At 69.6% G+C, this 25,819-nt stretch overlaps 1 protein-coding gene and 1 non-coding gene across 14 annotated transcripts in view; both read left to right on the forward strand.

Moving 5' to 3' along the window:
• Positions 1 to 25,819, forward strand: part of EP400 (E1A binding protein p400) — a 77,103-nt gene that overhangs the window by 42,579 nt on the left and 8,705 nt on the right. For 7 of the 13 annotated variants that reach the window (XM_045844843.1, XM_045844864.1, XM_045844856.1 and 4 more), the window contains 28 exons: positions 618 to 804; positions 2,337 to 2,503; positions 3,678 to 3,847; positions 4,611 to 4,853; positions 6,635 to 6,799; positions 8,058 to 8,213; positions 9,362 to 9,456; positions 9,955 to 10,226; positions 12,101 to 12,303; positions 12,390 to 12,559; positions 13,999 to 14,195; positions 14,569 to 14,680; positions 14,823 to 14,966; positions 16,526 to 16,660; positions 16,868 to 16,951; positions 17,312 to 17,446; positions 17,655 to 17,699; positions 17,789 to 17,942; positions 18,126 to 18,367; positions 18,492 to 18,665; positions 20,645 to 20,781; positions 20,899 to 20,955; positions 21,573 to 21,651; positions 21,737 to 21,988; positions 22,254 to 22,302; positions 22,373 to 22,482; positions 24,927 to 25,128; positions 25,245 to 25,411. In XM_045844843.1, the coding sequence (XP_045700799.1) occupies positions 618 to 804; positions 2,337 to 2,503; positions 3,678 to 3,847; positions 4,611 to 4,853; positions 6,635 to 6,799; positions 8,058 to 8,213; positions 9,362 to 9,456; positions 9,955 to 10,226; positions 12,101 to 12,303; positions 12,390 to 12,559; positions 13,999 to 14,195; positions 14,569 to 14,680; positions 14,823 to 14,966; positions 16,526 to 16,660; positions 16,868 to 16,951; positions 17,312 to 17,446; positions 17,655 to 17,699; positions 17,789 to 17,942; positions 18,126 to 18,367; positions 18,492 to 18,665; positions 20,645 to 20,781; positions 20,899 to 20,955; positions 21,573 to 21,651; positions 21,737 to 21,988; positions 22,254 to 22,302; positions 22,373 to 22,482; positions 24,927 to 25,128; positions 25,245 to 25,411 (4,303 nt within the window). The remainder of the gene's footprint in view (positions 1 to 617; positions 805 to 2,336; positions 2,504 to 3,677; positions 3,848 to 4,610; positions 4,854 to 6,634; positions 6,800 to 8,057; positions 8,214 to 9,361; positions 9,457 to 9,954; positions 10,227 to 12,100; positions 12,304 to 12,389; positions 12,560 to 13,998; positions 14,196 to 14,568; positions 14,681 to 14,822; positions 14,967 to 16,525; positions 16,661 to 16,867; positions 16,952 to 17,311; positions 17,447 to 17,654; positions 17,700 to 17,788; positions 17,943 to 18,125; positions 18,368 to 18,491; positions 18,666 to 20,644; positions 20,782 to 20,898; positions 20,956 to 21,572; positions 21,652 to 21,736; positions 21,989 to 22,253; positions 22,303 to 22,372; positions 22,483 to 24,926; positions 25,129 to 25,244; positions 25,412 to 25,819) is intronic. The other 6 variants (XM_045844848.1, XM_045844940.1, XM_045844886.1 and 3 more) reach the window with 3 other exon arrangements.
• On the forward strand, positions 13,676 to 13,806 carry LOC123823774. Its single transcript, XR_006786592.1, has one exon. It is a non-coding gene; the product is annotated as a small nucleolar RNA SNORA49 (small nucleolar RNA).

Raw genomic sequence — 25,819 nt, forward strand, 5'->3', positions numbered from 1 at the left:
AGCTCCTCTGGCCTGCGCCTCGGCCCCTCCCCCTCCCGCAGGTCTGCGAGGGGGCGCCTCGTCCCACCCCAGGCAGGGATGAGGGGACGCTCTGCAGGGTGCGCTCACGCCTGCCCCTGCCGTGCTCTTCCTGTCCTGGCCGGGGGCCCCACCCCGAGCTGTCCCCGCTGGGCCGGCACTCATCCCTGCTCTGCGTGGGACGCCCCCTTGCCCCAGTCTGGCGCGCAGTCGGTGGGTGCGTCATCCGGGACGCCGAAAGGTGTGGGTTTGGCCCCCGACCGGAGCCCATGCCCAGGTTGCAAGTTCAGTCCCCAGCCAGGACGCGTATGAGGGGGCAGCCGACCAGCGTTTCTTCCTCCCTCTCTGTCTCTGAGATCAGTGAGCACGTCCTCGGACGAGGGTTTTAGAGAACGCCCCCTTCCGTCCGGGTGGGGGCTGGGGAGCTGTGCCCGCTGTGACCCTCACCCCGGCTCTCGGGCTCTCTGCCCTGTCTCGCAGGGACAGGGACAGGGACAGGGACGGGCACGCCGGGGTGGTGCGCAGGCGGCGGCGGCCGCGCGGGGCTCAGGGCCGCAGGGCACGGAGCAGATGCTGAGCGCGCGTGTCTCCCGCGGCAGGACCCAGGAGGCGCTGAAGGGCGGGCGCTTCGTGGACGTGCTGAGCATCCTGCTGCGGCTGCAGCGCATCTGCAACCACCCCGGGCTGGTGGAGCCCCGGCCCCCGCAGTCCTCGTTCGCCGCCGGGCCGCTGCAGCTCCGCTCCGCCTCCCTCGTCCTGAAGGCGCTGGACAGGGACGCCTGGAAGGTGAGGAGGCCCCGGGAGGGCAGCTTCGCGGGGGGCCGGTCCCAGGCCCGCGGTCCCCACCGCTCCGGGGGTCCCGACGCCAGACAGCGCTGAGCGGCTGTGCGTGCTTCCCGTCGACGCAGCGCCCACGTCTGGCGCTGACCGAGGGCCAGCTTTCCTCGCCCGGGGTGCGCGGCCGGACTCCGCGGCACGGTGCAGCGTGCGTGCGGCGGGAACTGGTCGCAGCTGCGCAGCTGCCCGCTTGGCACACGGGCGGGCGGTGCTGCGGCACAGGCTCCAAGGCCTGGGGCCCAGGAGCCCGCTCGGTGACCGGGGTGAGCTGCTGCGGGCTCAGGTCAGGGACGGGCCAGGGACCCTGCAGCCCCCGCGCCCCCGTCCCCTGCCCGGGGGCCTTGGGGGTGTGACCTGTGAGTATGCAGTGGTCTGAGGGCCTAGGGACGGCAGGTGCACTGTGAGTGGGCCAGCCTGCTGCTGCCACCGCTGCGGTCACTGCTCAGACGGGGACACGGTCCTCTGAGGGTTGCAGGACAGCGCAGCTGTGGACAGCACAGGTGCCTCCGACTGCTGCCCTCAGCGTGGCGTGGGAGGCCCGGCCCCTCCCAGCTGCGCTGCGTGTCTCACTGTGTCTGAGGTCACCCCTCGCCCTGGACACGGCCCCCTGCGGTGTGTGGCGTGCCCACCTCCCCGCACGCCCACGGCTGTGCCGCCGTCCCCGCGCCCGAGAGCACGGCGCCCCCCGGGGAACGGCACGCCTGCTCGCTGCCCCCGCTGTGCCCCCTGCGGCTTCTCCCCTCAGCCCTCTCGGCGGACTCCCTGCTCCGTGCCGGTCGCACGTCCACGCAGGTGCGGCCGGCAGCTCGTGCCCTCGGCGTGAGCACCCCAGGGCCCCTCACGTGCTGGTGGGCCTCCCCTCTCTGAAGGCTGCGTGGTTGCCCCGCGGGCACTCCCCCGTCCGGTTTGTCCACCCAGCGGCCAGACGCTTGGGTCGCTTCCACGTGCGCGCCGCTGTCACGCCGCCCCGGGCACTCGTGCCCGGTTTCTCGTGGACTCGGGGGGGGGGGGGGGTTTCTTCGGGCGCGCGCCGAGGCCTGGACGTGGGGCCGTGCGCTGACTGACCGACGCAGTGCCCGCTGCGCCTTCTCCCTCCGGCCGGCACGTGTGGGTGGGCGGGGGCACGTCCCCTGCACCCGCCCCAGCGCTCGAGTCTCCCCGGGGCCTCCCCAGCCCCTTCCTCTGGACGAGGCCGGGCAGCCCCGTGCCCCCAGACCGCCCTCTCCCCGCTCGGCCCCGCCGGCCTCTGGGTGCTGCCTCCCCCACTTCCACGGCCACTCCGGGTGACCGAGTGCCGTCGTTTGTGTCTCAGAGCTGGGGAAGCCGAGGCACGCTGAGCCCCAGAGCGGGCTCAGTAGGTGAGGGCCTCAGGAGCACGTCTCAGCAGGCGGCCCGGCCGCCCTGTTTGTGAGCCTCCGGGGCTTCTCCGTCCCGGGCTCTCGCTGCTGCCTCGCGTAGCTCCCTCTTCCCTCTCTGCTCAGGAGACCGACCTCTCGATGTTCGACCTCGTCGGCCTCGAGGACAAGATGACTCGCCACGAGGCCGAGTGGCTGTGCAGGAAGAAGGTGACACGGAAACTCATCGAGGAGCTCTTCACCGCGCCGCCCCCGCCGGGCAGGCCGCCGGCCGTCAGGCTGAGGCCCAGCAGGTGAGGGCTGCGGGGCGTCGCCGGCAGCTCCCTGTCGGGCGGCCCTGGGCGGTGGGCTCCGTGGGTGGGTCCTGGGGGAGGCCCCGGACCAGGCTAGTGTTTCCCTGGAGACACCGGCTCCGGCCGTGGGAAGGCGGCTCGCCACTGCCTGGGGAGCGGCTTCCCCTGCCGCCGCCCAGACGTCCTCATGTGAGCGCAAGTGGGGGCCTCTGCGCTCGCCCGCCCGCGGGGGGGCCGTCACCGTCTCCGAGAAGCACTGGGGCTAGGGAGGCTCTGTGTGGGGACGGGCAGCCAGGCAGCTGTCACGGCTAGCTGTCCATCGGCGGGGCCAGGGCGGAGGGAGCAGGGTGAGGGCGGTGCGGGGCCTGAGGCGGGCGGAGCGCTGCACCCTGACTCGGCAGGAGGAGCACCTGCGAGGACACAAGGCTGCGACGTGGCAGGCGACCTATCTAACTGACGCAGGCGCAGCCCGAGGGGCTTAGGAGGGGCCGGTCTGGCGGCTGGAGACGGGCAGAGGCGTAGGCTGGGGGAGGCGAGGGGGAAGAGGGAAGGGAAGGGTTTCGGAGACACAGGGCCCGTTCTGCTGACCGGCAGCCCTTCTTGTGGCCGCCTCTGCGCACAGCGTCCCTGGGGACTGGGCCGCCCCGCACTGCCAGGCCCACGGCCCCCGGGCACGCGCAGCTGCGACAGCCATGCCCTTGGGCGGCCGCCCCCAGCTGGCCCTGCCTGCAGTGCCGTGTGGGTCGGCGCCCTGCACTGCGGGTTCCCCGTGAGCCCTGGCCACACAGACAGAACCCGACCACCGCGCCAGCTGTGGTGGGGTGCTGTCCTGCGGGGTGGCCCTCTGTGGTGGGAGCAGTGCTGCCACCATTCCTGCCCTTTCTGCCTGTCACCCGTGCTGCCTTGTCACCGGACGGTGCTGTTGACCTGCGCCCCCCGCACCCCTGCTGGTGGGCACCGTCCGATGCCATCTCCCAGTCCACGCGGACGGGGACTCTGCTGAGTGCAAGTCACGCCCCCACCACACAGGGGCGGGGCACTGTTTCTAGGGACTGAGTGTCTTCGGCACCACCCGGGGCCCTGCCCACCTTACCCAGGATCTGGAGGGGCAGCCCCCGCAGCCCGGGCCTGCTCCGCAGTGACACCGGGTCTTCCTGCGCGCACGCGCGCGTAGGTTGTTTCAGCCTGTGCCGTACGGCCAGAAGCCGGAGGGCCGCATGGTGGCCTTCCCCAGCACACACCCGCCCCGGACAGCCACCTCCGCTGCGGCCACCGCCACACCACAGGGCCACGTCCGAGGACGGCCACCGGTTGCCACATTCTCTGCGAACCCAGACTCCAAAGGTACGTCTTGCAGGGGGCTGTGCTCGCACCTTGGAGGGGCCCCCCCCACCCTTCTGACGTGGGGCCTCGCTCTGGCTTCACCCAGGAGACACGTGCAGCCCTTGGACGAGCGTGAGGCTTTTTAGAATTGCTTTAAAGCAGGTTTCCACGCGAGACACTGCACTCTGAGGGAGTCGGGCTTGGAGCGGCAGTGAGGGTGCTCCCGGGGCGGGCACGCTCACACGTGGGGCTCAGCTCCGGGGCTCCCGGCCAGGCTGCTGTCCGGGGCTGCGCCCCGCTCTGCCGTCACCGCGTCACCGCGGAAGAGGAGGGCGGGCGGGGTGGCAGCGGGGCGGCGAGGGAGTGCTGCAGCCAGTCGGCGCATCCCTGGGGCCGCGTGCCTGGCAGCGGGTGGCCGTCCAGAGCCGCCCGGGGCGAGCGCTCCTGGTGCAGCCCCGTGTGCACCCGGCACGTGGTCGGGACGGGCTCCGGGGGGCGCCGCGGTTCACACGGCTGACGTCTAACGCCCGTCGGCCGCCGGAGTGTGCCGCACGGTCTGCGGAGTCGCGCCACGTGAAAACAGGTAGCCCGCGGTAGACAGTGGTGCCCGTCTCACACCGGGGACCCCGCTGGCCCCCACCCCCTCGGTAGAGCTTCTCGCTTGAGGACAGCGTGAAATGTTTGTTTTGTGTCTTTGAAGTTGACCTGAGTCAACCCGGGTCTGGAGACTGCGTGGACTCAGGCCCTCTAACAGCTCTGCACCAACCGCCCTTGTCGATTGCAGCGGCCGCAGCCCCGTTGCAGACCTCTCAGGCTCCCACCGGCGCTCCGAGACCCCAGGCCGCCCCGACCTGCAGCGCAGCTCCCGGCCCGGCCCATCCTGCGAAACTGCGGGCTCAGACCGCTGCCCAGGCCTCCGCCCTGGGCCCGCCCCAGCCCCAGCCCCAGGCCCCCTCGCACCCGGCCGGGCAGAGCACGCTGCCTCAGGGGCTGCTGCTCACCTCGCAGGCCCAGGCGCGCCTGCCTAGTAAGTGGCCTCGCCTCTCCGGGCGCTTCTGCCCCCTCTCCCCCAGGAAGCCGTGCTCGGGCCAGCGGTGTCCAGGGCCTTGCTGTCCACTCCTGTCCCCCGTGCCGGGCGCTGTCTTTGCCATGCTGTCCTCTCTGGCCTTCAGTCTCCACGGCCCGTGCCCAGGGCTTGTCCTTGCTCTGTCCTTTCTCCCAACCCTGTGCGTCAGCTCTGCTTCCGCCGCGCTCACACTCCGCGCTGTGTGCTCACGACTGCGCCCCCTTTCCGCCGGCCGGGCTCCGGGCCAGCAGCGCCGTGGCCCTCGGGGAGCGGGCGGGCACGGCCGGGGCGGGGCACCTCCTTGCCGGCCGTGGGGGTGAGCATTCAGTTTCCGAAAACCGTGACTTCCTCTGTGCCTCTCGCCGTTACCAGGCTCAAACCTGGGACGCCTTGCTGCTCAGTGGGGACGTTCCGTGATGAGTCGGTGGCTAAAACGTCACACACTCATTGGCTGTTTCAGCAGAACTTCTCGTTGTGGCCAGTGTGGTTAGCGTATTTCCAGATCTCACTCGGACCCTGTTGGTTCTGCTGTGGAAAGTGCCCGAGCTGAGGGCACGGGCTGCACCGTGTCTCAGGTGCCGCCTCACGCACACGTGTGTGGCGTGACGGGCTGTGTGGAGGCCTCGGGAGAGGGTGAGGGAGGCACGGGGCCCCGAGGGCTCCCCACGCTCACGCTGGCCGTCTGGGCTCTCTGGGCTCGCATCCGTCGCCCACGGCAGTCTCTGCCGGGTCACTCACTGCAGGACGCGCCGCCTGCCTGGGGTGGGCCTCCGCGGCTGTGCCCCGGGAGCTGCGCCGGCAGCCTGACGGCCTCGCCGCTGCACAGACCGTGAGGGCAGGCAGCGGGCGCCCTCTGCGTGCCGACCTGGCGTCCCCTTTTTCCGTCTCCCGCCCGCGTGCACGGTTTCTGTGCGCAAGGGCCCCGAGTGGTGGTCTCCTCCTCCTCTCCGGCTTGCGGTCTGTCTCCTGCACCTCACCACTAATGACTCTTGCATGGAGTTTCCGGGGAGCAGCGTCTGGGCTCAGTTGTCAACCCCCGGGTAAAACGTCTTTAACCCTTTGTGAACACAGCCTTTTTGAGATGCACGTGACTCCGTCGGAGTTCAGTTCTCAAAAACAGGCTCTAAGCGACCTGAAGTCCCTCACTTCCCGACAGTGAGCCTGCAGATGGGACCCTGCGGTCCGGCTCGGGCGGTGTGAGTGTCCACGTCTCAGAGCCGCGTCCGAGCGCTGTGCTCCCGGACTCGGGCGCTGAGCAGGCTGGGGGTGCGGTGCTGCCCTGTCTGCCCGCGACCTCCGGCGTGGCAGGCCCCGCGCACCCCGCGAGCCAGTGGACATGCGCTGGGCACGGGGGCGGGGGGGCTCTCCGGAGCAGAGGCTGATGCAGGGTCTTCAGGGCGTGCCCCAGACAGACTCCTGCCGACCCCGATGTCCGCTGCTCACGCGCTGGTCGGAGGGCGGAGGGCAGAGGGCAGAGGGCAGTGTCCCTGCGTAGTCCGGTCAGTCGTGCTGCAGTCCGACGTCTGAGATCTCTGCCAGCTGTGACTGTGCAAGCTAACCCCTCAAGTCTGAGTGGGCCTCCTCTCGCGCGACAGTGGTTGTGTTCTGGAAGCGTCAGCGGCACGTGACCCACGTCCCTCTGGCCGCTCGTCGCCACGGTCGTTCCGGGACGCACAGCTGTCGGCGACACCGCCGCACGTCTCCCACAGGCGTGTTACCTCCCTTCCTCTGTGTCCCCGCAGGTGGCGAGGTGGTCAAAATAGCGCAGCTGGCTTCACTTGCAGGACCACCGAGTCGAGTTGCCCAGCCGGAGACCCCAGTGACGCTGCAGTTCCAGGGAAACAAGTTCACCTTGTCGCACAGCCAGCTGCGGCAGCTCACGGCCGGCCAGCCCCTGCAGCTGCAAGGTGAGAGGCCGCCCGCGCCTCGTCCCGGTGAGACCCGCACCACGGGCCCTTTTGCCGCTTCGGACAGCGGGCAGTGCCGGCTGCTCCTCTCTGCGGTGACTTTCAGTTCAGGTGCCTCCCTGTAAATGCCACAGTGAACTTGACCTCAGAGGGTGCTGGGAGGACCAGGGGGGTGGTGTGCATGTCACCCGACTGCCCCTCCTCCACACGTGCTCAGTGAGTGCAGTCATGTCTAAAACCTTGCCCTTTGACAGGAGTCCCCTGTTCTCAAAATCAAAGCAGAATCATCTGCTACTTTCTAACTTTGCTGTGCAGTGACTTGTGCTAAAAACCCAACAGACGGGCAGTTTACGTGGGAGAAACTGGGGTCTTACACACATTCAGGTGACTCGAGAGCAGAGCCTCCAGGCCCGTGGCCGAGGGTGGTGAGTCCACGGAGCGGCCACTCTCTGAAGAAAAGGGGTGCAGTTTGAGTGGCACACTCAGATCGGTCCCCGGTGACCACGTGGCCACAGTCCAGTTATTTGTGTCCGTTTCAGCTGCAGACTTGGATTCAAGGGTGGTGTCGGCAGCAGCTGCCCGGCCCCGCCCCCCGCAGTGCGCATGGGGCGAGCCGTTCCCAGCGCTGGTCAGGGTAGAGTAGAAGGTCGCTGCAGGGTTCCCGTCGGCAGAGGGCAGGCCCGGGAAGCCCGCAGCAGAGGGTCTGGGCTGTGGGTTTAGTGCCATGCCCCCCCCCGCCCCACGTGGTCTCTGGGAGAAGGAGTGAGGCCTGGGCTGCCGTGCCCGCTGCTCTCCAGCTCCCGGAGCTTGTGAGGGCCTCCTCCGGAGCCAGGGGGGTGGGGAGACACCCCACACCAGAGGTCGAAGTGGTCGGCTTCTCCAGCAGAGCTGCAGCATTTGGGCTGAAAACCAAGACTTTAGAGATTTCCCACCCAGCTGACGGGCGTGGTCTGGGCGCTGGGGCCTCCCGCCTGTGACTCGGGCCCCGCAGGGACGTGACAGGGCCCGAGCGGGTGCCCGTCGCACTGACGTCAGGAGTTCCTAGGGAGAGACCAGCTGCTTTTGGACACTGAGGAAAATGACGTTGTTCCTTAGCGTTGCAGTCGTTGTGAATACAGCGTCTTCTCTTTTCTCCAAGTAACTGAGCTTCGCTGCGTCGGGGTAAAGTTGGCTTCGCGTTCTCGAGGGGTGGCCTCGTCTGCCTCTGCCCTGAGGGGGGCACACCCCTGAGACGCCACCGGCCCCCGTGTGCTTGCAGGCAGCGTCCTCCAGATCGTGTCCGCGCCCGGGCAGCCCTACCTGCGCCCCCCAGGCCCTGTGGTGATGCAGACCGTGCCCCAGGCAGGCGCCCTGGGCGCCCTGGGCAGCAAGCCCCCAGCCGGGGGCCCGGGCCCTGCCCCCGTGACCCCGCCAGGTAGAGTACCCCGGGCAGGGGTCAGACCGGCTGCGGTGCTTCCCCCCGGCTCCGTGGGCCCAGAAGGTAACGGGGGGCGGGGGGCCGGGGGCCTCAGAGCCTGAAGGTCCAGCTGCGACCACGGCAGCTTGGCTTGTTCCCTTTCTCTCTCGCTCCCAGAGTCACTGGCCATCACCAGCCTCTGCCCGCCTTAGGTGTTGGTTTTGGTGCTGGGACTTCCCCCGGGGCAGGCAGTGAGGCAGGCCGTAGCCCTGCTCCCTCTGGCCTGGCCCGTGCTGCCTCTTGCCCTGTCCATGGCCAGCTCCCCGGGCACGCTCCAGCCTCGCCCCCGCAGCCCTGCTGTCATGCGGGGAGCTGAGTGTGCGTCCAGCTGTGTGACGTCCTAAGAAAGGCAGAGGGCAGAAAGCGTGTCGCTGCTTGCCGGCTCCAAAGACACGGGTGTGCCGGACCCCAGGGGGCCCGTCTGTGGAGTCCCCACGACGCAGGCCTCCCCGGTGCCAGGCGGGCGTGCGGAACACAGGGCAGGCAGCGCCGAGCAGCTGTGTGCCGCCGGAAGCCAGCTGTTCACAGTGCAGGCTCACGTGCCGGGACGGCTGCCTTTCGGCTGTTCCTGGGCCGAGGAGCTGGCCAGTCTCCCACAGTCCATTTAACGATGGCCTCTGTGGCTTCCCCCAGGGGGAAGGAGGCGTGGGAGCTTGGGGGGGCCCATGTTCTCAGGTGTCACCCCCTCCTCGAACCCCCTGGCTCCCCTCTGCTGGGCCCTCCAGCCTCAGGCCGCTGTGAGCTGGCCCCTGGGCACAGGTCTGTCGGGCAGCATGGCCCTGGCTGCTCCCCAGGCCACCCTGTGCTGCCCTGGAGGGCAGTGCTGACCCCTGGCCCTTGAGGCCCGATGGCCATGAGGATGGCCCTGAGTGGGGTGCACATGGGCACTGGCCGCAGGGAAGAGGCGAACCGGTGCCTTGGCTCAGAGTGGCCAGAGAGCAGGGGCGCCGTGCTGCTGGTGCTGACCAGTCCCAGCTTGAGTGTGCCCGTCCAGACCTGCACTGGTGGGAAGCGGTGCTGACCCCGAGTGCCCGCCGTGGGGGGGGCGGGTCTGTGGGGCGGCTGAGGGCCGAAGCCGCGTTGCCAGCTGTGGTTTTGATTTGCAGTCGGCGTGCCCGGCCGAGTGGCAGTCCACCCCCTGACCGCGGGAGAACCCGGGATGGCCTCCAAACCAGCCTCGCCCCTCGGGGGGCCGACCCAGGTGCGGGCAGTGCGAGCAGGGCCCCCCGGCTCAGGAAACCCCCTGCACACCTCGGCAGGAGGCCTCTGCAGGCCGCCAGTCTGGGATCGCTTTTCCTTCTCGTGACCGTTTTCTGTCGTCATCCATCACAGTTGTCCCCGTCTCCCCCCGCCCTCCTCCCCCGTCCCCACCCCCCACCCCACGCTGTCGCCCGTGTCGTGGGTCACCCGCACGTGTGCTCTGACTCGTCCCTTGAGAGCACTTCCCCAGTGAGATGCAGCTGCGCTTTCCACACATTGTCACGCTCTCCTGCCCACCTCCCAGGCGTGCGAGGCGCTCACTGTCTCGAGACACTGCTCGTGCTTTCTCACTGCTTCCTGCCCCTGGGTCTTGTGGAGCAGGCCCTGCCTGGGGGTGCACTCTGCCCAGCGGGGCCCGCCCAGGGACCCTCAGGACCCCGGCAGACTGCCCACGGGCCTGCTGTTTCTCACGGGCTGTTTTCGTCACTGCCTGGCGCAGGAGGAGAAGACCCGACTGCTGAGAGAGCGGCTGGACCAGATCTACTCCGTCAACGAGCGGCGCTGCTTCCGGGCGCCCGTCTACGGCGCGGACCTGCTGGGGGCCTGCTCCCTGGCCTGCAGAGGGCGGGCCCCGGGGCCCAGGGCCCCAGCGAACAGGCGCGGGGCGGCGGCCGGGCCCACACGCGTCCGTGCGTGCCCCTCAGAAGGCCAGAAGGACCTGACTCTGACGCTGACTCAGTGTCGCGAGTCCCTCCAGGATGTCATCGACAGGTGAGCCTCTGAGCTCGCCTCTCCGCCCCTCCTCCCCGACCTCGGCAACCCCTGCTCTTCCGCCCTTCCCACCGTTTGGCCTTTTCTGGAATGCGCCATGTGGGTGGCCGGGGTCGTGCAGCCTTTCAGAGGGGCTCCGTTCCCTGCGGGAGGTGCAGGTGGGGCTCCTCATCGTCTCGTGCCTCCGTAGCCCACTTCTCGTTAGCTGAGGGGCCCTCCGAGGTCTGGGCGGGCCACAGCTCACCTCTCTCCGCCTGCTGGAGGACGCCTCGCTGGCTCCAGGTCCTGGCGGCTGGGCACAGAGCCGCCCCAGACGTGTGCGCGGGTGTTTGTGCGGGCGTGCGTCTCCTGCTCCTTTGCATAAACGCCCAAGGAGCGTCCCTGCCGGACCGTGTGGTGAGAGTGTGTTTGGGTTTGCGTGAGGCAAGCCGGCCACCTTCCTGAGCAGCTGCCCGCCTGCTCCCTCCAGCGGTGAGGGAGGCTCCGGCCGCTCCCCAGCCTCCCCCCAGCCTCCCCGCGCTTGGCGCCACCCGAGCTGGCGCCCGGCCGTTTGGACAGGTGTGCACTGGCGTCTCGTCGCTCACTCTGTGCCTCCCGACGGCGTGAGGGGGAGCACCTGTGCTCTGGCTCTTCTGCGTCTGCACCTCGTTTCTGGAGAGCGGCCCGTCAAGGTCTTGGGGCCGTTTTTTAATCAGGTGGTTCTCTTGTCGGGTCTTACGGGTTCTTCGCACACGCGGGACAACCGCCCTTTACCGGATGTGCCTTGGCAAATGTTCTGCCTCCGCCTGTGGCTTCTGTTCTCATTCTCTTGACAGCAACCTTTGCAAAACAGAAGCTTTTAATCTTAATGAAGTCCAGCTCATCGATTCTCTCTTTCACGGACTGTGTCTTTGGCGTTGTATCTGAAAGGTCGCCGCCCAGCCCAGGGTCATCCAGCTTTCTCGGGTGTTACTGTCCGGTGGCTCCATCCTTGTGCGGTTTCTGTTTAGGCCTGGGACCCCCGGGAGTCAGTGTGTGGGACGGTGCAGGGTCTGCGTGAGGACCCGTGGTTTGCACGTGATGTCCAGTTCCAGCACCGCTGGCTGAGAAGACTCTTTCTCCGTCGTAGCGTCCGTCGGGCGCCTCTGCCGAGGGTCAGCGGACTGTGACCAGGCGGGTCCGTTTCCGAGCTCCCTGCTCTGTCCGCGGGCCTGCTCGTCCTCCATGAGTGCCGCTGTGTCCCGGCCCCCGTGTCCTCGTGGTCGGGGCCGTGGAGTCAGGGGACGCCGGTCCTCAAACTCCGTTCTCCTGCAGCGCGTGTGGCTGTCCCGCCCCTTTGCCTCGGAGTCGACGTTAGAAGCAGCTTGTCAGTGCCCACGCAACGGCTGCTGGGAGCCTGGCTGGGGCTGTGCTGGGCGTCTGCACCACGTTGGGAAGAGCTGGCACCAGACAGCCCTGAGTCTGCCTGTCTCTCCCCACACACGGAAGAGCTCTCTGTCTGTCCAGCCCTTGGGTCTCGCCCACCTGTGTCTGGCTGCCGGGTGGCTCTCGGCTCGCGTGCCGTCGGTAGCGAGTCACGGGGACGCAGCCTGGGCCGACTTCCAGGGCGAAGGCTTTCCGGGGGCAGGGGGCCGTTCGGGGGCCAGGAGGTGGGTGTCGGGCCAGCTCCCTCCCAGTCCCAGAACTCCCTCCGGGAGACGTGTCCTTCACAGGGAGCGGGCAGTGTGTCTGCCCGGGCGGCCCTCGCGGGCCAGGGCTGCCCCGACCTGTCCCCGTGGTTGCTGCGACAGGGAGGGGGCCAACAGGCCCGTCCCCCACAGCGACCCCGACCCTCCGAGGGGCTCCACGGGGCAGACGCCAGGGCGCCACAGGTGACGAGCCTGCTTGTTTCCCAGGGTGGCGTGCGTGATCCCGCCGGTGGTGGCCGCCCCCCCGTCGTTATGGGTGGCGCGGCCGCCCCCCCTCTACAGCCACAGAATGCGGATCTTCAGGCACCGTCTGCGGGAGCAGGCGGCGCCCTACGCCCAGCAGCTGCGGCAGGCGACGGCGCTGCGCTCGCTGCGGTTCCCCGAGCTGAGGCTGGTGCAGCGTGACTCAGGTACGGGGGGGGGGGCGCCGGGCGCGGGCCCCCGCGGCGAGCCCGTGGCGCGGGGCGGTGAGACGCTCGGTGCCGCTCCCCCGCAGGCAAGCTGGAGGCCCTCGCGATCCTGCTGCAGAAGCTGAAGTCAGAGGGGCGTCGCGTGCTGATCCTGTCCCAGATGGTGCTCATGCTGGACATCTTGGAGGTGTTCCTGAACTCCCACTACCTCACCTACGTGCGGATCGACGAGAACGCCAACAGCGAGCAGCGCCAGGTAAGGGGACGTCTGCCTCGCCCCCGGAGTCCGGCCTGACCCTCGGGCCGCGTGGACTGGCATGGCCACCGCCTCCTGCGTGGAAGGGGGAGCGGAAGGGGGAGCGCACGCCTCTGTGTCTGCGGACTCGAGTGTGCGAGTCTCAGCTCCGTCCCTCGATGCTTCTTTTTGAAAAGATTTTATTTATTTTTAGACAGAAGGGAAGGGAGGGAGAAAGAGAGAAACATCCATGGGTGGTTGCCTCTCATGTGCCCCCTACTGGGGACCCGCCCACAACCCAGGCCTGTGCCCTGACTGGGAATGGAACCGGCCGCCCTCTGGTTCCCAGGCCCGCGCTCAGTCCACTGAGCCGCGCCAGCAGGGCTGAGACTTCTTTTTCATGAGTCACTTCCCTCGAGATGGGCACCGCCGGCCCGGGGCCGCAGAGTCACCACTGCCGGCACTCACTCGCCACGCGACAGGGCTGGCCGGGCGAGACAGGAAACGCAGCCGCCTCCTTCGCAGCGGACTCTGTGCCCGGGGAAGTCTGGGCTCCTGTCCCCTGTCCGCGTAGCCGGCGCCAGGCCTCCGACTGGCTGCAGCTGGGCGCACGCTCGTGCAGCCTGCTGGAGGGCCCCCTGCCTCTGACACCACCAGCCCTCCCCCAGGCTGGCGTGCACCGTTGGTCCCTGGGGCGCGGGACACCTGGGTGGGGCGAGGGCGGGGTGAGGCCTGTGCCCAGAGCAGAGGGGAGAATGAGCTGCCCTCGGGCTCTCGGGCCCGGGGCTGGGCCAGGACCCGAGGAGACCTCAGCGCCCGGGGCGAGGCGAGCAGGGTGGCGGCACATTCCCGAGAGCGGAAGGCGAGCCACCGGTGGGCGCCGCGGGGCCCTCACCGCGCTCTGCGGCACAGCAGCTTGCGAGCCCCCGCGCCGCCTGCGCACCGAGGGGTGCGGAGGGGGCCTCCGCCCTGGGGAGTGGAGGAGCACGCTGCAGGCAGGGTTCCTGGGAGCAGGGGGGTTGTTCGCCTGGGGCCGCACAGACGGACGAGGAGACGTGCCCGTGAGCGACGCACGCAGTGGGGCCGCCCCGCTGCGGCCCGAGAGGGCGCGGCCCCCCCCCCCAGGCTCATGCCCTGCTCCCTCAGCCTTACTCCAGGGCCTTTTGCTGTAAAGTGCCCTGGCATTGCCCGGGGGGACATGAAAGAGCACAGATTCCCCCCCCAGGGGACACTGCTTTCCTGGGGGGCCCTCGGACTGAGCTGACAGAGTGCCGCCCCGGGGCCAGCGGCCTCCTCGAGCGAGGACGCGCCCGGCCGGGGCTGGAGTCGTGCGGGCTGGGGCGCGGGCGCGGGTGCGGGCGCGGTGGAGGAGAGCCGGGATCTGAGGCCCAGGCCGGGCTGCGCCTCGCGCGGGGGGTGCCCGCGAGCGCCGGCAGCCCTGACCCCGGCCGTCGCCGCAGGAGCTGATGCGGAGCTTCAACCGAGGCAGGCGGGTGTTCTGCGCCCTGCTGTCCACGCGCAGCCGCGCCCCCGGCGCGGGCCTGGTGGAGGCCGACGCGGTGGTGTTCTACGACCACGACCTGAACCCTGTGCTGGACGCCCGGGCCCAGCAGTGGTGCGACCGGATCGGGAGGCGCAAGGACGTGCACGTGTACAGGTGCGGCCGCGCGGGGCGTGCACGCGTGTGCAGAGGAGCACGCGGTGCGGTGCTGCCAGCTTCCTGCCGCCGAGGGCAGGAGCTGGAGCCGAGTCCAGGGTGGGGTGGTTCCGGGGGGAGGGCCGGACGGCAGGCCGAGGGGGCTCCGGGGACCTGCCGCGGGCTGTGTGGGAGGCGGGCCCGGCGGGCTGCGGGGCCTTCGGCCGCCTCTCGAAGGAGGGGCCGCGCGGAGCACGCGGCAGCTCTGCGTTCAGGCGCTTCGGAGGCCTCGTGGCGCCCGCCCAGGAGGCGCTGCTCCAGGCGGTCTCTGCCGCGCTGGGCTGCCCGCGCCCCGCGGCTCAGCTGTCCGTGCGGGTGTGCGGTCGGGTCGCAGGCTCGTGAGCGGCAACTCCATCGAGGAGAAGCTCCTGAAGAACGGGACCAAGGACCTGATCCGGGAGGTGGCTGCTCAGGGGAACGACTACTCCATGGCCTTCCTGACTCAGGTACCCTCGCGGGCGGGCCTGCAGGGGCTTTCCCCTGGGACACTCCCCCAGACACTCCCCCCGGGGGCACGAGCTCCCGCGCTCAGGCCGGGCGGGAGGCCGTGCGGGTGCTTCCGGCCATCACTGGGGTCTCCGTGCGCAGCGCACCATCCAGGAGCTGTTCGAGGTGTACTCCCCCATGGACGACGCCGGCTTCCCGGTGAAAGCCGAGGAGTTTGTCGTCCTCTCCCAGGAGCCGTCCGTGTCGGAGACCATCGCCCCCAAAATCGCTCGGCCCTTCATAGAGGTGGGCACTGGCGGGGTCCCGCCCCCCCCACTTGCCCTCCCTGCTGGCTCCTCCCTGTCCGCCCTCCCCCGCCCCATCCTCCTGGCGGCTGGGCCTGTGCTGAGGAGCGTTCGCCGCCTCCTCTTCCATCTCCAAACACTGGCTGCTCTGTTGCTGAGACGTGATCAAGGCGTGTGGTAAAGGCTTCCAGGATTTGTGCTGACAGATGAGTCTGCACAGACCCTCACGAGGCCGCCTGGGTGTCTCCGGCTCCCGCGGGGGCGTCCTGTGGGCCGTGTCCCTCCCCCGCAGCGTCTCTGCTCCCCGGGCCGGGCTGCTCTCCGGGGTCTGCCTGCTGTCCTGCACGGCGACTCCTGGTCTCGCCAGTCGCGCTCCTGCGGCCACTGGTCTGGGCCGTTGGCAGGGAAACGTTGCGCTCCCACCAGGGTGCCCTGGGGCGAGGCCCCCGGTCCTCGGGGAGCCGGTGTCCCCACACAGGTCCACCCGTTTCTGAGCTGGCTATGCCGCCCGCCCTGCCGGCAGCGCAGGCGTGGGGCGGGGCTCGTTTCTGCGCGGTGCTCTCCCCCGCGTGTGGTCCCGGTCAGCGAGCGTGCGCCCCGTCTGCCCGTGCCCTCGTCCTGGGTTCTGGCCGGTGCGTCTCTCCGTGTGTCCCGGACGCAAGGCCTTTCTCGGACCCACGTGAAGTCTCCCCCAGGCTACGGTGTGCCTCTCCGCACTGTCTTGCTCCGCGTGGGAGTTCTCGGCTGCACGGCGGGCATCTCGATCGCGTGGTCCACGCCCCCGTGTTCTGCTTGAGAGGCGCTCACCCTGGGTCCGCGCCACATCCCCTTTGTCTTTTTCTCGGTGTCCCTGTTTCATTCTTCAGGGTCGCCTGTGCGGCTTGTCTGGAGATGGTGTTTGTGCGTGGGGAGCAGTGCTGTAGTTTAAACTGGGCAGGTCGGCCAGATCGCCCTGGAAGGAGGCGGCCCGTGTCTTGATTGACACCCGTATTGACCCCCGTTTGGAGGGTGTGGCCACCCGACGTGAGAGTGTCCCGCACCTGCCACACCGTGAGGCGTGTGCCCCGGCTGTTGGGACGGGCGCCCGGTGGTGTGTCCTCTGGTCTGCATTTCCCGACCCGCGGGGGCGCACCTGTCGTCCCCTGTCCCAGGTTCTGTGCGCTTGGTGTCAGCTGCTTGGATGCCGTGGGTGGGCCCGTGTCTCTCGCACCGTGGCGGGCTGGTGCCCCCGTCAGGGCCCGCAGGCGGCGGTGGGCGTGGCTGTGAGAGGGGGCTCCCGCCTCGCTCTGCGGTGGACGCAGGGGCTTTGCCGTGTGTGTCAGCCCTGTGCCTGTGGCTCCTCCCCGTCCAGCACGGGGCCGAGTCTCACGTCCACTCGCGGTGCCCTCCCTGCCCGGGCCCACGTGTGAGGGGCTCCCGAGGCGCGAGCGTGTCGCCCTGGGGCCTCAGCAGACAGGGTGGGCGGCCGGCCGGCTTCCCGGGGCGTGGCTCTGCCGAAACCCCTGGGCTCCGAGGCGGAAAGCCCCCCGGAGCACCCAGCCCGCGCCCGTCGCCCCGCAGGCCCTGAAGAGCATCGAGAGCCTGGAGGGGGACGCGCAGGAGCCTGCGGGGGAGACGCCCGCCTCGCCGGGCCCCGGCAGCCCCCGGGGCCAGGAGCCCTCGCAGCTGGAGGAGCTGGCGGACTTCATGGAGCAGGTGGGCGTCCTCTCCCGTCGCTTCTCCCCACAGGCTCTTCCTCGCCAGTCCGTGTTTCAAAAACCTGTTCCTTTCGTGAACCATCCCTTAATTTACTTGGGCCAAGAGCAGCCACTTTTTTGACTGAAGTGTAGGTGGGACTTGTAAGGGACTTCTGACTCTTATTAACTTACAGCTAACTGTGTCCAAACTTACATTTTGAAACAGCTTACCCCAATTGAAAAGTATGCCTTGAACTACCTGGAACTATTCCACACTGCTATTGACCACGGAAAGGAGAGGACCAGTGAGGTGAGGCCACCTTCCTGCCAGCGGCCGGGGGCCCTTGGCCTCTGCAGCATCAGCTCTGGAGGGGTGCAGCCCACCTGGTCTTTGAGGGCAAGCCCCAGCCTCCAGCGAGGGAGCTCGCCAACAGCGAAGTCTCAGGGCAGCCTGCGTGGGCGGTGTCGAGGGTTCCAGAGCATCGTGGTGCTTGACGGGGGCTCCGTGACGGGCACAGGAGAAGTTCTGGAAAACGAGGAGGAACAGCTCAGAGGGGAGCTGTGGCGGGGACGGGAGGGTCCCTGCCCGAGTGAGACACGCGGGTCGGGCAGACGTGTGCCCGGTGGGGATGGTGCTGAGGGCCGCGTCCGGGCCTGTGTCCCCCGGCAGGACGCCGTGCTGACCGCAGTGAGCGCCTGGGAGGCCCAGAACCTGCGGGCACTGCGGGAGCAGGAGGCCAGGGCGCTCCGGGAGCTGGAGCAGGAGCAGCTGCTCACCTACACCCGGGAGGATGCCTACAACGCGGTGCGCACCCGCCCCGGGGCCCCACGCGGCGGCACCGGCTCGTGCCCGCAGGGAGCCGCTGCCCGGTGTTCCGGTTCCGCGCGGCCTTCCCCTGGTGGGGCGGGGCGGGGCGGGAGGCCCCCGGCCCTCAGCTCGCAGAGCGGCGAGGGCCACCCGCGGAGTGACACAGGCCGGCCGTCGACTGAGAGCTCTCCCCTGTCTCCCGCAGGAGTATGTTTACGAGGGTGCCGACGGGCAGACGGAAGTCATGCCGGTGAGTGCCGCTCCTTGTGGTCCCCGTCCCCTGCGGCGCCGGCCGCCTTCCCCGAGGCGCAGGGCTCACGCTCTCCCGTGTCCGTGCAGCTCTGGACCCCGCCCACGCCGCCCCAGGATGACAACGACATCTACATCGACTCGGTCATGTGTCTCATGTACGAGACCACGCCCATCCCCGAGGCCAAGCTGCCCCCCGTGTACGTGAGGAAGGAGCGCCGGCGGCACAGGACGGACCCCTCAGGTGGGCGCTGCCGCCCACACCCCGGTGCCTGGGCGTCGTGTGTTCAGGGGCCGGCGGGACCGGTCTCCGCGGTGCAAGCAGGGCGGCTTGTGGTGGCCCGCCGGGGTGTCCAGGGCCTGGGCGCCCTGAGGCGGGCGGGGTGCTCTGGGGACCGCCGCCGACTGAGCCGGCCTCTCGGTGCAGCCGCAGGCAGGAAGAAGAAGCAGCGCCACGGGGAGGCCGTGGTGCCCCCGCGGTCCCTGTTCGACCGCGCAACGCCGGGGCTGCTGAGGATGCGCCGGGAGGGGAAGGAGCAGAAGAAGAACCTGCTGCTGAAGCAGCAGGCACCCTTCGCCAAGCCGCTGCCCACCTTCGCCAAGCCGGCCGCCGAGTCGGGGCCCGACAACCCCGAGTGGCTCATCAGCGAGGACTGGGCGCTGCTGCAGGTGGGCCTGCTCCCCAGGGCGCCCCCGCCCACGTGCGCCCCCGCCCTCCTCGTCCCCCTGGCCCCGGGGGGAGCCTGGTGCTGCTGCTCGGCGTGCCGACCCCGGCCCGACCTTGGTCCTCCAGGCCGTGAAGCAGCTGCTGGAGCTGCCCCTGAACCTGACGGTCGTGTCCCCGGCCCACACGCCCAACTGGGACCTGGTCAGCGACGTTGTCAACTCCTGCAGCCGCATCTACCGCTCCTCCAAGCAGTGCCGCAGCCGCTACGAGAGCGTGCTCATCCCCCGGGAGGAGGGGAAGGTGAGTGCACGCCCAGGGCCCTCCCCTCGCAGGGCCGCCGGAGGCGCGGCGGGGCGAGGCCTGTCCTGGCCTGGCCTGGCCTGGCGTGGGACCCGAGGCGCGGCTGCCACGGCCCCTTCGGGTGCAGGCTGCCCTTCCCACTGCCGGAGGCTTGCGCGACACGGAGCACCCGTGCGGCTCTGCCGCTGAACACCGTCCGGTGGCTGAGAGCGCACTGCCCCCCCGCCGTGGCCCCCCCCCCCCGTGGGCCAGGAGAGCGCGGCTTTGTGCCGTCAGCCCATGTGAAGAAAAGCGCCAGCTTTCTTGGGCATCTGCCGCTGCGCCGGTTCGCCGGTTCAGTGCGCTCTGCACACTCTGGCCCTGACCAGCTGCGCGTGTCACGGGCACTGCTGACCCGGGGCGGCAGCTCCGTACTGTCCGTCAGCCGGAGGCCGCAGTGTCGGCTCTGTGGGGCTGCAGGCCAGCGCCCCGGCGCCTTCCTCCCCCCTCGAGCCGGTCGGCCTCCTCCCACTTGCCGTCTTGCTTCTCGGACAGCGTCGCGGCTCCGTGCCAGCGTCTGAGTGCCGCTCTCGCCCGGTGCCGTGTCTGGAGGGAGTGCGGGGCTCGTCCCTGCAAAGGGACGTCTGCCCGCGCTTCTGGGCTGTGACAGTGTCTAACCACTCACTCCCGCAGCCAGCCTTCGCGTCAGCTCAGCTGCGGTTTTTCGGAAAACGGTTCTCTCAAAACGAGGCGTGTGGGGTTTGTGTCTAGACACGACAGGCAAGCTTTCCCCGGACAGCCTCCCGGAGCCTCCCCGGGGCCACGGGACTCTGGCACGTTTGGGAGCGTCTCTCACGGTGGCTCTGACTTGAACGTTGACCTCCCGTCACCGCCCTGGGGTGGAACGGAAGAAAACACCGTGTGTGAGGCGTGGCCGAGTCAGGGAGCCTCCGGGAAGCGCCGTCTGGTGGTGAGGGGGGCCCTCTCCTGCGCCCTTCCCTTGGGTCTTTGCGGAGAGGCTGCCGCCCTCGGGGACGCCCCGGAGGCACTCGCGGTGGAGGCGGTGGGGAGGGCGGTGCCGGCGGTGCCGGCGGGAGGGACGCAAGAGGTCCCCGCTGGCGCACACCGGCGAGGGAGCGCCTTGCAGCCGGGCGGGTCCGGACAGTCTGCCGCTGGGGCTGTGCTGTCGTCCGGGGCTGGGTCCGGGCCTAGCCGTCGGCACCGTCCTCCCCATTCCCCCGCCCTCCCCCCCCCCGCCCCCAACGCGGCAGGGCGTGTCCCACGGCAGGCAGGCCACCCTTGCCCATGCATTCTGTGGTTGCGCCTCTCCTCCACCGAGGGCCTTCCCTCAGCGTGGACGGCAGCGCCCCTGCAGCCCTCCCCGACTCGGGCTCTCCCTCTGGAAGCTCTGTCTCCACCCACGTTGCACTCCAGTTTGGAAATGACCAGGACCAAGAGCTCAGGAGCCCGACCCCAACAGGGTCACCAGCCAGCCCTTCGCATGGCAGGGGGAGTGGTCCTGAGCTCTGTGGGCTGCTGAGGCGCCTGGGGGGCAGGCAGGTGCTTGGTGGGGCTGTGGGACTTGGGGGGCAGCGTCACCAGGCCCAAGCGACGCCAGAGCCCCCACGGAAAGTCTGACCTCAGGAACATCTGTCCCTTCGCCAGGCTGCTGTGGACAGACAGAGGCCAGCGGGGAAGGTCAGGCTGCTGGTGAAGGCACTGGCTGTGTCCCTCGTCTGCGGCCTCAGGCGCTTGGCCCCCGGCTCTCTCTCCCCGGGGAAGGTGGGCTCTGTGTCCCCGGGCGGTCAGAGGCTCCCTCAGCGATGCGCGGAAAGGCCCGGCACAGACCGAGGACCGGCGTCGGTGGGCGGCAGAGGCCGCTGCTGTGCTGTCCACGCCAGGTCTCAGGAAGGAGGGCTTTGACCACAGAGCCTCGGGCGCTGCCTCCAGGTCAGGGCGCCCCAGCCCAGGGTCACCGTGGGCCGCCCGCTCTGTTTCAGAGCAAGAACAACCGCCCTCTGCGCACGGGGCAGATCTACGCCCAGGACGAGAACGCCACGCACACCCAGCTGTACACGAGCCACTTCGACCTGATGAAGATGACCGCCGGCAAGAGGAGCCCGCCCATCAAACCCCTGTAGGCCCCGCCCTCCCCGCGCCCCCCCCCTCCGCCGGGCCCCGCGGGGCGCGTCTCCCCGCTGCCGTCCGCGTGTCCTCCTCACGCGGTAACCGCTGTCCCCGTTCCGTGCCGCAGGCTTGGCATGAACCCCTTCCAGAAGAACCCCAAGCACGCCTCCGTGCTGGCAGAAAGGTAGGTTCTATCTTCGCGACACACCTCTCGCGCCTTGGGGTGACGGTGCTGCGGCCTTCTCTCACGCCCGACGAGCCCCACGCATAGTGCAGGCGGAGGGTGTGCAGGGCGCCGCCCCAGCTGCCGTGGGGCGGAGGGCGCACCAACAGGGGAGGGCAGGGGGGCTCTATGCCCCTCCCCCCCCCCCAGTCCGGCAGACGTTTGTTGGCTCTTCCATGAAAACACCCCCAGTCTGGGGGGGGTGTGCTTCGGATCGAGGAGCTCGTAGGTGACAGGTGTGGGGAGGCCGCAGGAGTCGCTGGAGCGGGAGCAGGGCCCTGCGGGGGCCGCACCCTGGGGTTCACTGGCTGGCTCTGGACCTGGAGGCCGGGGCGGTGTTTGCGCAGCCCAGGGCCCGGGGCGTCTGTCCCCAGACAGGCCTGAAGGGGAGCGGGGCCCGGGGCGGGGTGGCCGAGGCAGCTGGCTTCCTCCCGGGCTGATGTGCCCGGTGCCCCCACCTCTGGGCTGACCCGGGGCTGCCGCCAGCACCCAGCTGGGACCACGGGGGCTCTGGGTTTGGAGAGTGTCTCTCCACTTGAGAACTTGCCTGTTAACCTCTGACAACTTCTGCCTTCCAGCGGGATCAACTACGACAAGCCCCTGCCTCCGATCCAGGTCGCATCTCTCCGCGCAGAGCGCATCGCCAAAGAGAAGAAGGTGCACGGCCCGGGCAGGCCCGGGGCAGCTGCCACGGGAGCTGCCGCCTCAGCTGCTTTACGCTCCTCTCCCTCCTGCCCTGCAGGCGCTGGCCGACCAGCAGAAGGCGCAGCAGCCGCCCGTGGCGCAGCCCCCGCCGCCCCCACCACAGCCACAGCCGCCGCCGCCCCAGCAGCCCCCGCCGCCCCTGCCCCAGCCCCCTGCAGCAGGCAGCCAGCAGCCCTCAGGGCCTCCCGCCGTGCAGCCACCTGCCCAGGTGCAGCCCCCGGCACAGCCCGCGCAGCCCCCACCGAAGGCGTCGCCCGCAATCACGACCGTGGGCAGCGCCGCCGTCCTGGTGAGCTGGCCCTCCTGCCCCTCGAGGCCCGTTGAGCTTCCCACAGCGTCCAGAGCAGGAGACCTTCCTGCTGGTGAGGGTGGCGAGGCCCTGCCTTTCCCTGGGTGGGGGGGTGTCTTCCCCCCTCTGCCAGCGCTGCCCTCCAGAGCTCCTGCAGCTGGGTGGCCAGGAGCCTGGGTTCGATGCTCGTGAGTTGGGGGTTCATCCTCGGGGGTTCTCCGTGCGTGCGAGCTCGACCCGGTCTTCAGGTGGCTGTTCTCTTCAGCAGGCGGGAGCCATTAAGACGTCCGTCACCGGGACCAGCATGCCAGCAGGTGAGAGTCAGAGACGTGCGGCAGGGGCTCGGCCCGCGCGGCGCCCGCCTCACAGGCCCTCTCCCCACAGGCACGGTGAGCGGCAACGTGATCGTGAACACCATCGCCGGCGTCCCCGCCGCCACCTTCCAGTCCATCAACAAGCGCCTCGCCTCGCCCGTGGCGCCGGGAGCCTTGACGGTGAGTCACCCCCGCTCCCGGCGTGTGCCGCACACGCCCGGCCAGGGTCCCGGGAAGCTGTTGGTTTGTTTTCTGGAGAAAGCGACCCTGGGCGCAGCAAGTGCAGGCCCAGCTTGAGTTTCACCAGGCCACTCGGATAAGCAGGTGCTCAGGGGTCGGCTCTGTGCTGTGTGTCTGCGGGTGCGTGTGGGAGCCCCGACAGCCACCTCCCTCCTCCGCAGGGTGCCATGGGGATGCCACCGACGGGGGTGCTCCTCCTGCCAGTGGAGGGATGTGGGGACACAGAGATGGCTGCTCTGGGGATCATGCAGGGGGCGGGGGGCATGGCGTCGCATGAGCACGGCCCACGCACCTTGCTGGGAGGGGGCAGGCCAGGCAGCGGAGAGGTGCTCCGTTTACGGGGTGCCTAGACCCAGGCGCGGGAGCAGGGAGGGGCCGAACCTGGGCAGAGCGGCAGGTGAGGAGCCACGGGACCACCGCGTGTGGGGCCAGCAGGGGCCAGAGCGATGACCAACCGGAGAACACTGGCGTCCAGCAAGACCCACCGCCTGACAAGTCAGCTGCTGGTCTGCAGGAGAAAGCAGAAACGGACTGCTGAGACTCAGGAGTCTAAGTGCACACCCCAGTTTCCGGTGCGGTCGCACGCCCAGGGGCCCAGAGGCAGCGGCCTGAATGGGAAGGGGTTGCTCAGGGTCAGCTGTGCTGTGGCGAGTGGAACGACGTCCCTCCTGAGCCGTGAGCACACACAGACGCGGCCACAGCCATCGGACGGTGTGGTGCCGGCAGAGGGTGGACACGCAGGTCCCTGCGGCGGGACGGAGGCCAGGAGGAGACCTTCGCGCACAGCCGCCGTCCACCCGGAGTGCCGAGGGGGCTCGGAGGGCGGGCGGGCTTGCCGGCCGGCTGTGGCCCGTGGCTCCCACCGCCCGCGGGAAGGCCCGCTCAGAGGCTCACCGACCAGAAGGCGAACGCCCCACCCCACACGTCCGGGAGGCGACGCTGAGACCGTCCCCGCCTCCGTGGCTCAGGCAGACGTTTCTTAGGGAGCCACAGCCCGTGGGCTGCCGAAGACAAGTGAGTGGCTTGGCCTCATCAAAAATGGTGAACTGCCGCCCCGGGAACACGTTTGCAGGACGTAGCAGGTGGAGGACTGGTACCCAGACAGCGCGGGGACTCTGCAGTCACGGAGAGAACGACTTTCCAAGGCGCCCAGGAGGTAGCCGCGTCACTGAAGAAGGCACGCGGGAGACAAGTGTGCCGCGCGCTCGCTGGGGCCGTGCCCACAGGACACGGGGACACGCCGGCGCGCCCCCGTGAGCGCGGCCTTGAGACGAAGCCCCTGGGCCCGGCGGCGTCGCGTGCTGCCGATGGGCAGGGCAGCTGGCGTCTCCCAGTGACTGTGGAACGGACTCGGGCTGGTTCTCGTGGGAGCGAGCCTGCGTCTGTCCGACAACCTGGCAGCTCCGCTTCTTGGTTTCCCCCGAGGGAAGCGTCTGCACAGAAACCCGACCGCGACTGCACAGCGGCTTCGCCCGTGATCAGGAGCAACGGGAACAACAAGCTGTTTCCGGGCGGGATGTCCCGGGAGGTGCCATGGTTCATCCACGGAGTGCTTTCCCAGCACCCCTTGCAGACGCGCGCCCTGGGGCTGCGGGTGCGGCAGCTCGGTGGAGGTGCACGGCAGCTGCAGACGGCGGGGGCTCCCTGCGGAGGCGGGAGCAGGCAGCCGAGAGCGGGCAGGCCCTCTGGACTTGAGATGGCGGGGCTGCTGAGTGTAGGCTATGAAACGGTTGTGCCTGCTGAGTTAAGGAAGTGAAGGAACCTTGAGGGTGTGTCTGAAGACCAGGGAACTATTTAAAAGGACACAGAGAACTGCTAGGAGTGAAAAAAAAACGGTTTTTAGTGCTGGGAAAAGACAGCCCGGTCGCCTCACTGCCCGCGGACACAGCGGAGAGGGAACCGGTGACGCAGGCGGCAGGTCGGAGGATGCCGTCCGGGGGCAGCGCGGGGGGGTGGCAGGCGGCCAGACGGAGGGGGGGGTGGGTGCCTGAGAGCCCTGAGCACAGGAAGGGGGTGCACACGGTGGCTTCCGTGCCTGCCTGGGGGCGACGCTGATGCAGAGTCAGTGCCTCGAACCGCCTGTTCTGGGGGCCGACACTGGCGTGCGGAGGGTGGTCAGGCCTCGGCAGGTCTGGGGCGTGGGGACAGTGGCACGGGGCGGCGCTGGGCTGGGGGGGCCCTGGGGGGCTGGCGCCAGGCCCCGAGCAGTGTGGCCGAGTGACCTGCTCTGCTGCTCACGGCGTGCACCCGGGGCCAGCAAGGTCTCCCGCGGGTTCTCTGCTCCTTGGGGCTCAGAGCCGGGTGTCCTTTCCGTCCAGTGACGGAGGAAGGCCGTGAGGGTGTTTCAGAGTCACTCACAGGTCCTCCTCGCCTTGCCTTTCCAGACCTCCGGGGGCTCGGCGCCTGCCCAAGTGGTGCACACCCAGCCTCGAGCCGTCGGCTCCCCGGCCACTTCTGACCTGGTGTCCCTGGCGCCGACGCAGGGCGTCAGGGCGGTCACCTCTGTGACGGCCTCGGCCGTGGTCACGACCAGCCTGACTGCGGTGCAGACCCCGACCCGGTCTCTGGTGACCCAGGTGTCCCAAGGCAAGTACGGGGGCTTGGTTTCCTGGGGTGCCCCGCCCTGGAGGGCAGGCCTCAGTCAGCCCCGGGGGGGGAGAAGACCGGCGTCCGCGTGCGCCCTGACGAAACCACCTCTGCAGCCACAGGGGTGCAGCTCCCAGGGAAGACCCTCACGCCCGCGCACTTCCAGCTCCTCCGGCAGCAGCAGCCGCCCCCGCCGCCGCCGCCCTCCCAGGCGCAGGTCCCGCAGCTCCAGGGCCAGGCCCAGTCACCCGCACAGATCAAAGCCGTCAGCAAGCTGACGCCGGTGAGCACCCTGGGACACGGCGGGCAGCGCTCGGTCTGGGCACGGCCACATGTGCCCTGTCCCTCGAGGCGCGTCCTGCAGACGCCACCGGAGTCCGGGGTGTTGGTTGGTGTCGTCTTTGAAAACACTGTTCACATCGCTGAGCACCCTGGAGGCCTCGGCCCCAGCTCCCGGCGATCTCCCCGCCTGCTTTCCCAGGCCCCAGCCCCGCCCGGAGGACGTGCTGGGAAGTGCGGGAGTGTCCCCAGGCCAGGGCCGGGCAGGTTCCCAGGCCCATCACTGCTCACAGGCGCCGCATGAGGGCGGCGTCCTGGTTGTGCCGTCTGCACGCCTGTGCTGACGTGTGCAGACACATTCAGCGTGAAGGGAAGCACGCACACTGGGCACGGGCAGTGGCCAGAGAAGGCG

The sequence above is a fragment of the Phyllostomus hastatus genome, unplaced genomic scaffold (genome assembly GCF_019186645.2).
Source record: "Phyllostomus hastatus isolate PE091 unplaced genomic scaffold, TTU_PhHast_1.1 phas_contig_1162, whole genome shotgun sequence".
In the NCBI taxonomy this organism is placed as follows: domain Eukaryota; kingdom Metazoa; phylum Chordata; class Mammalia; order Chiroptera; family Phyllostomidae; genus Phyllostomus; species Phyllostomus hastatus.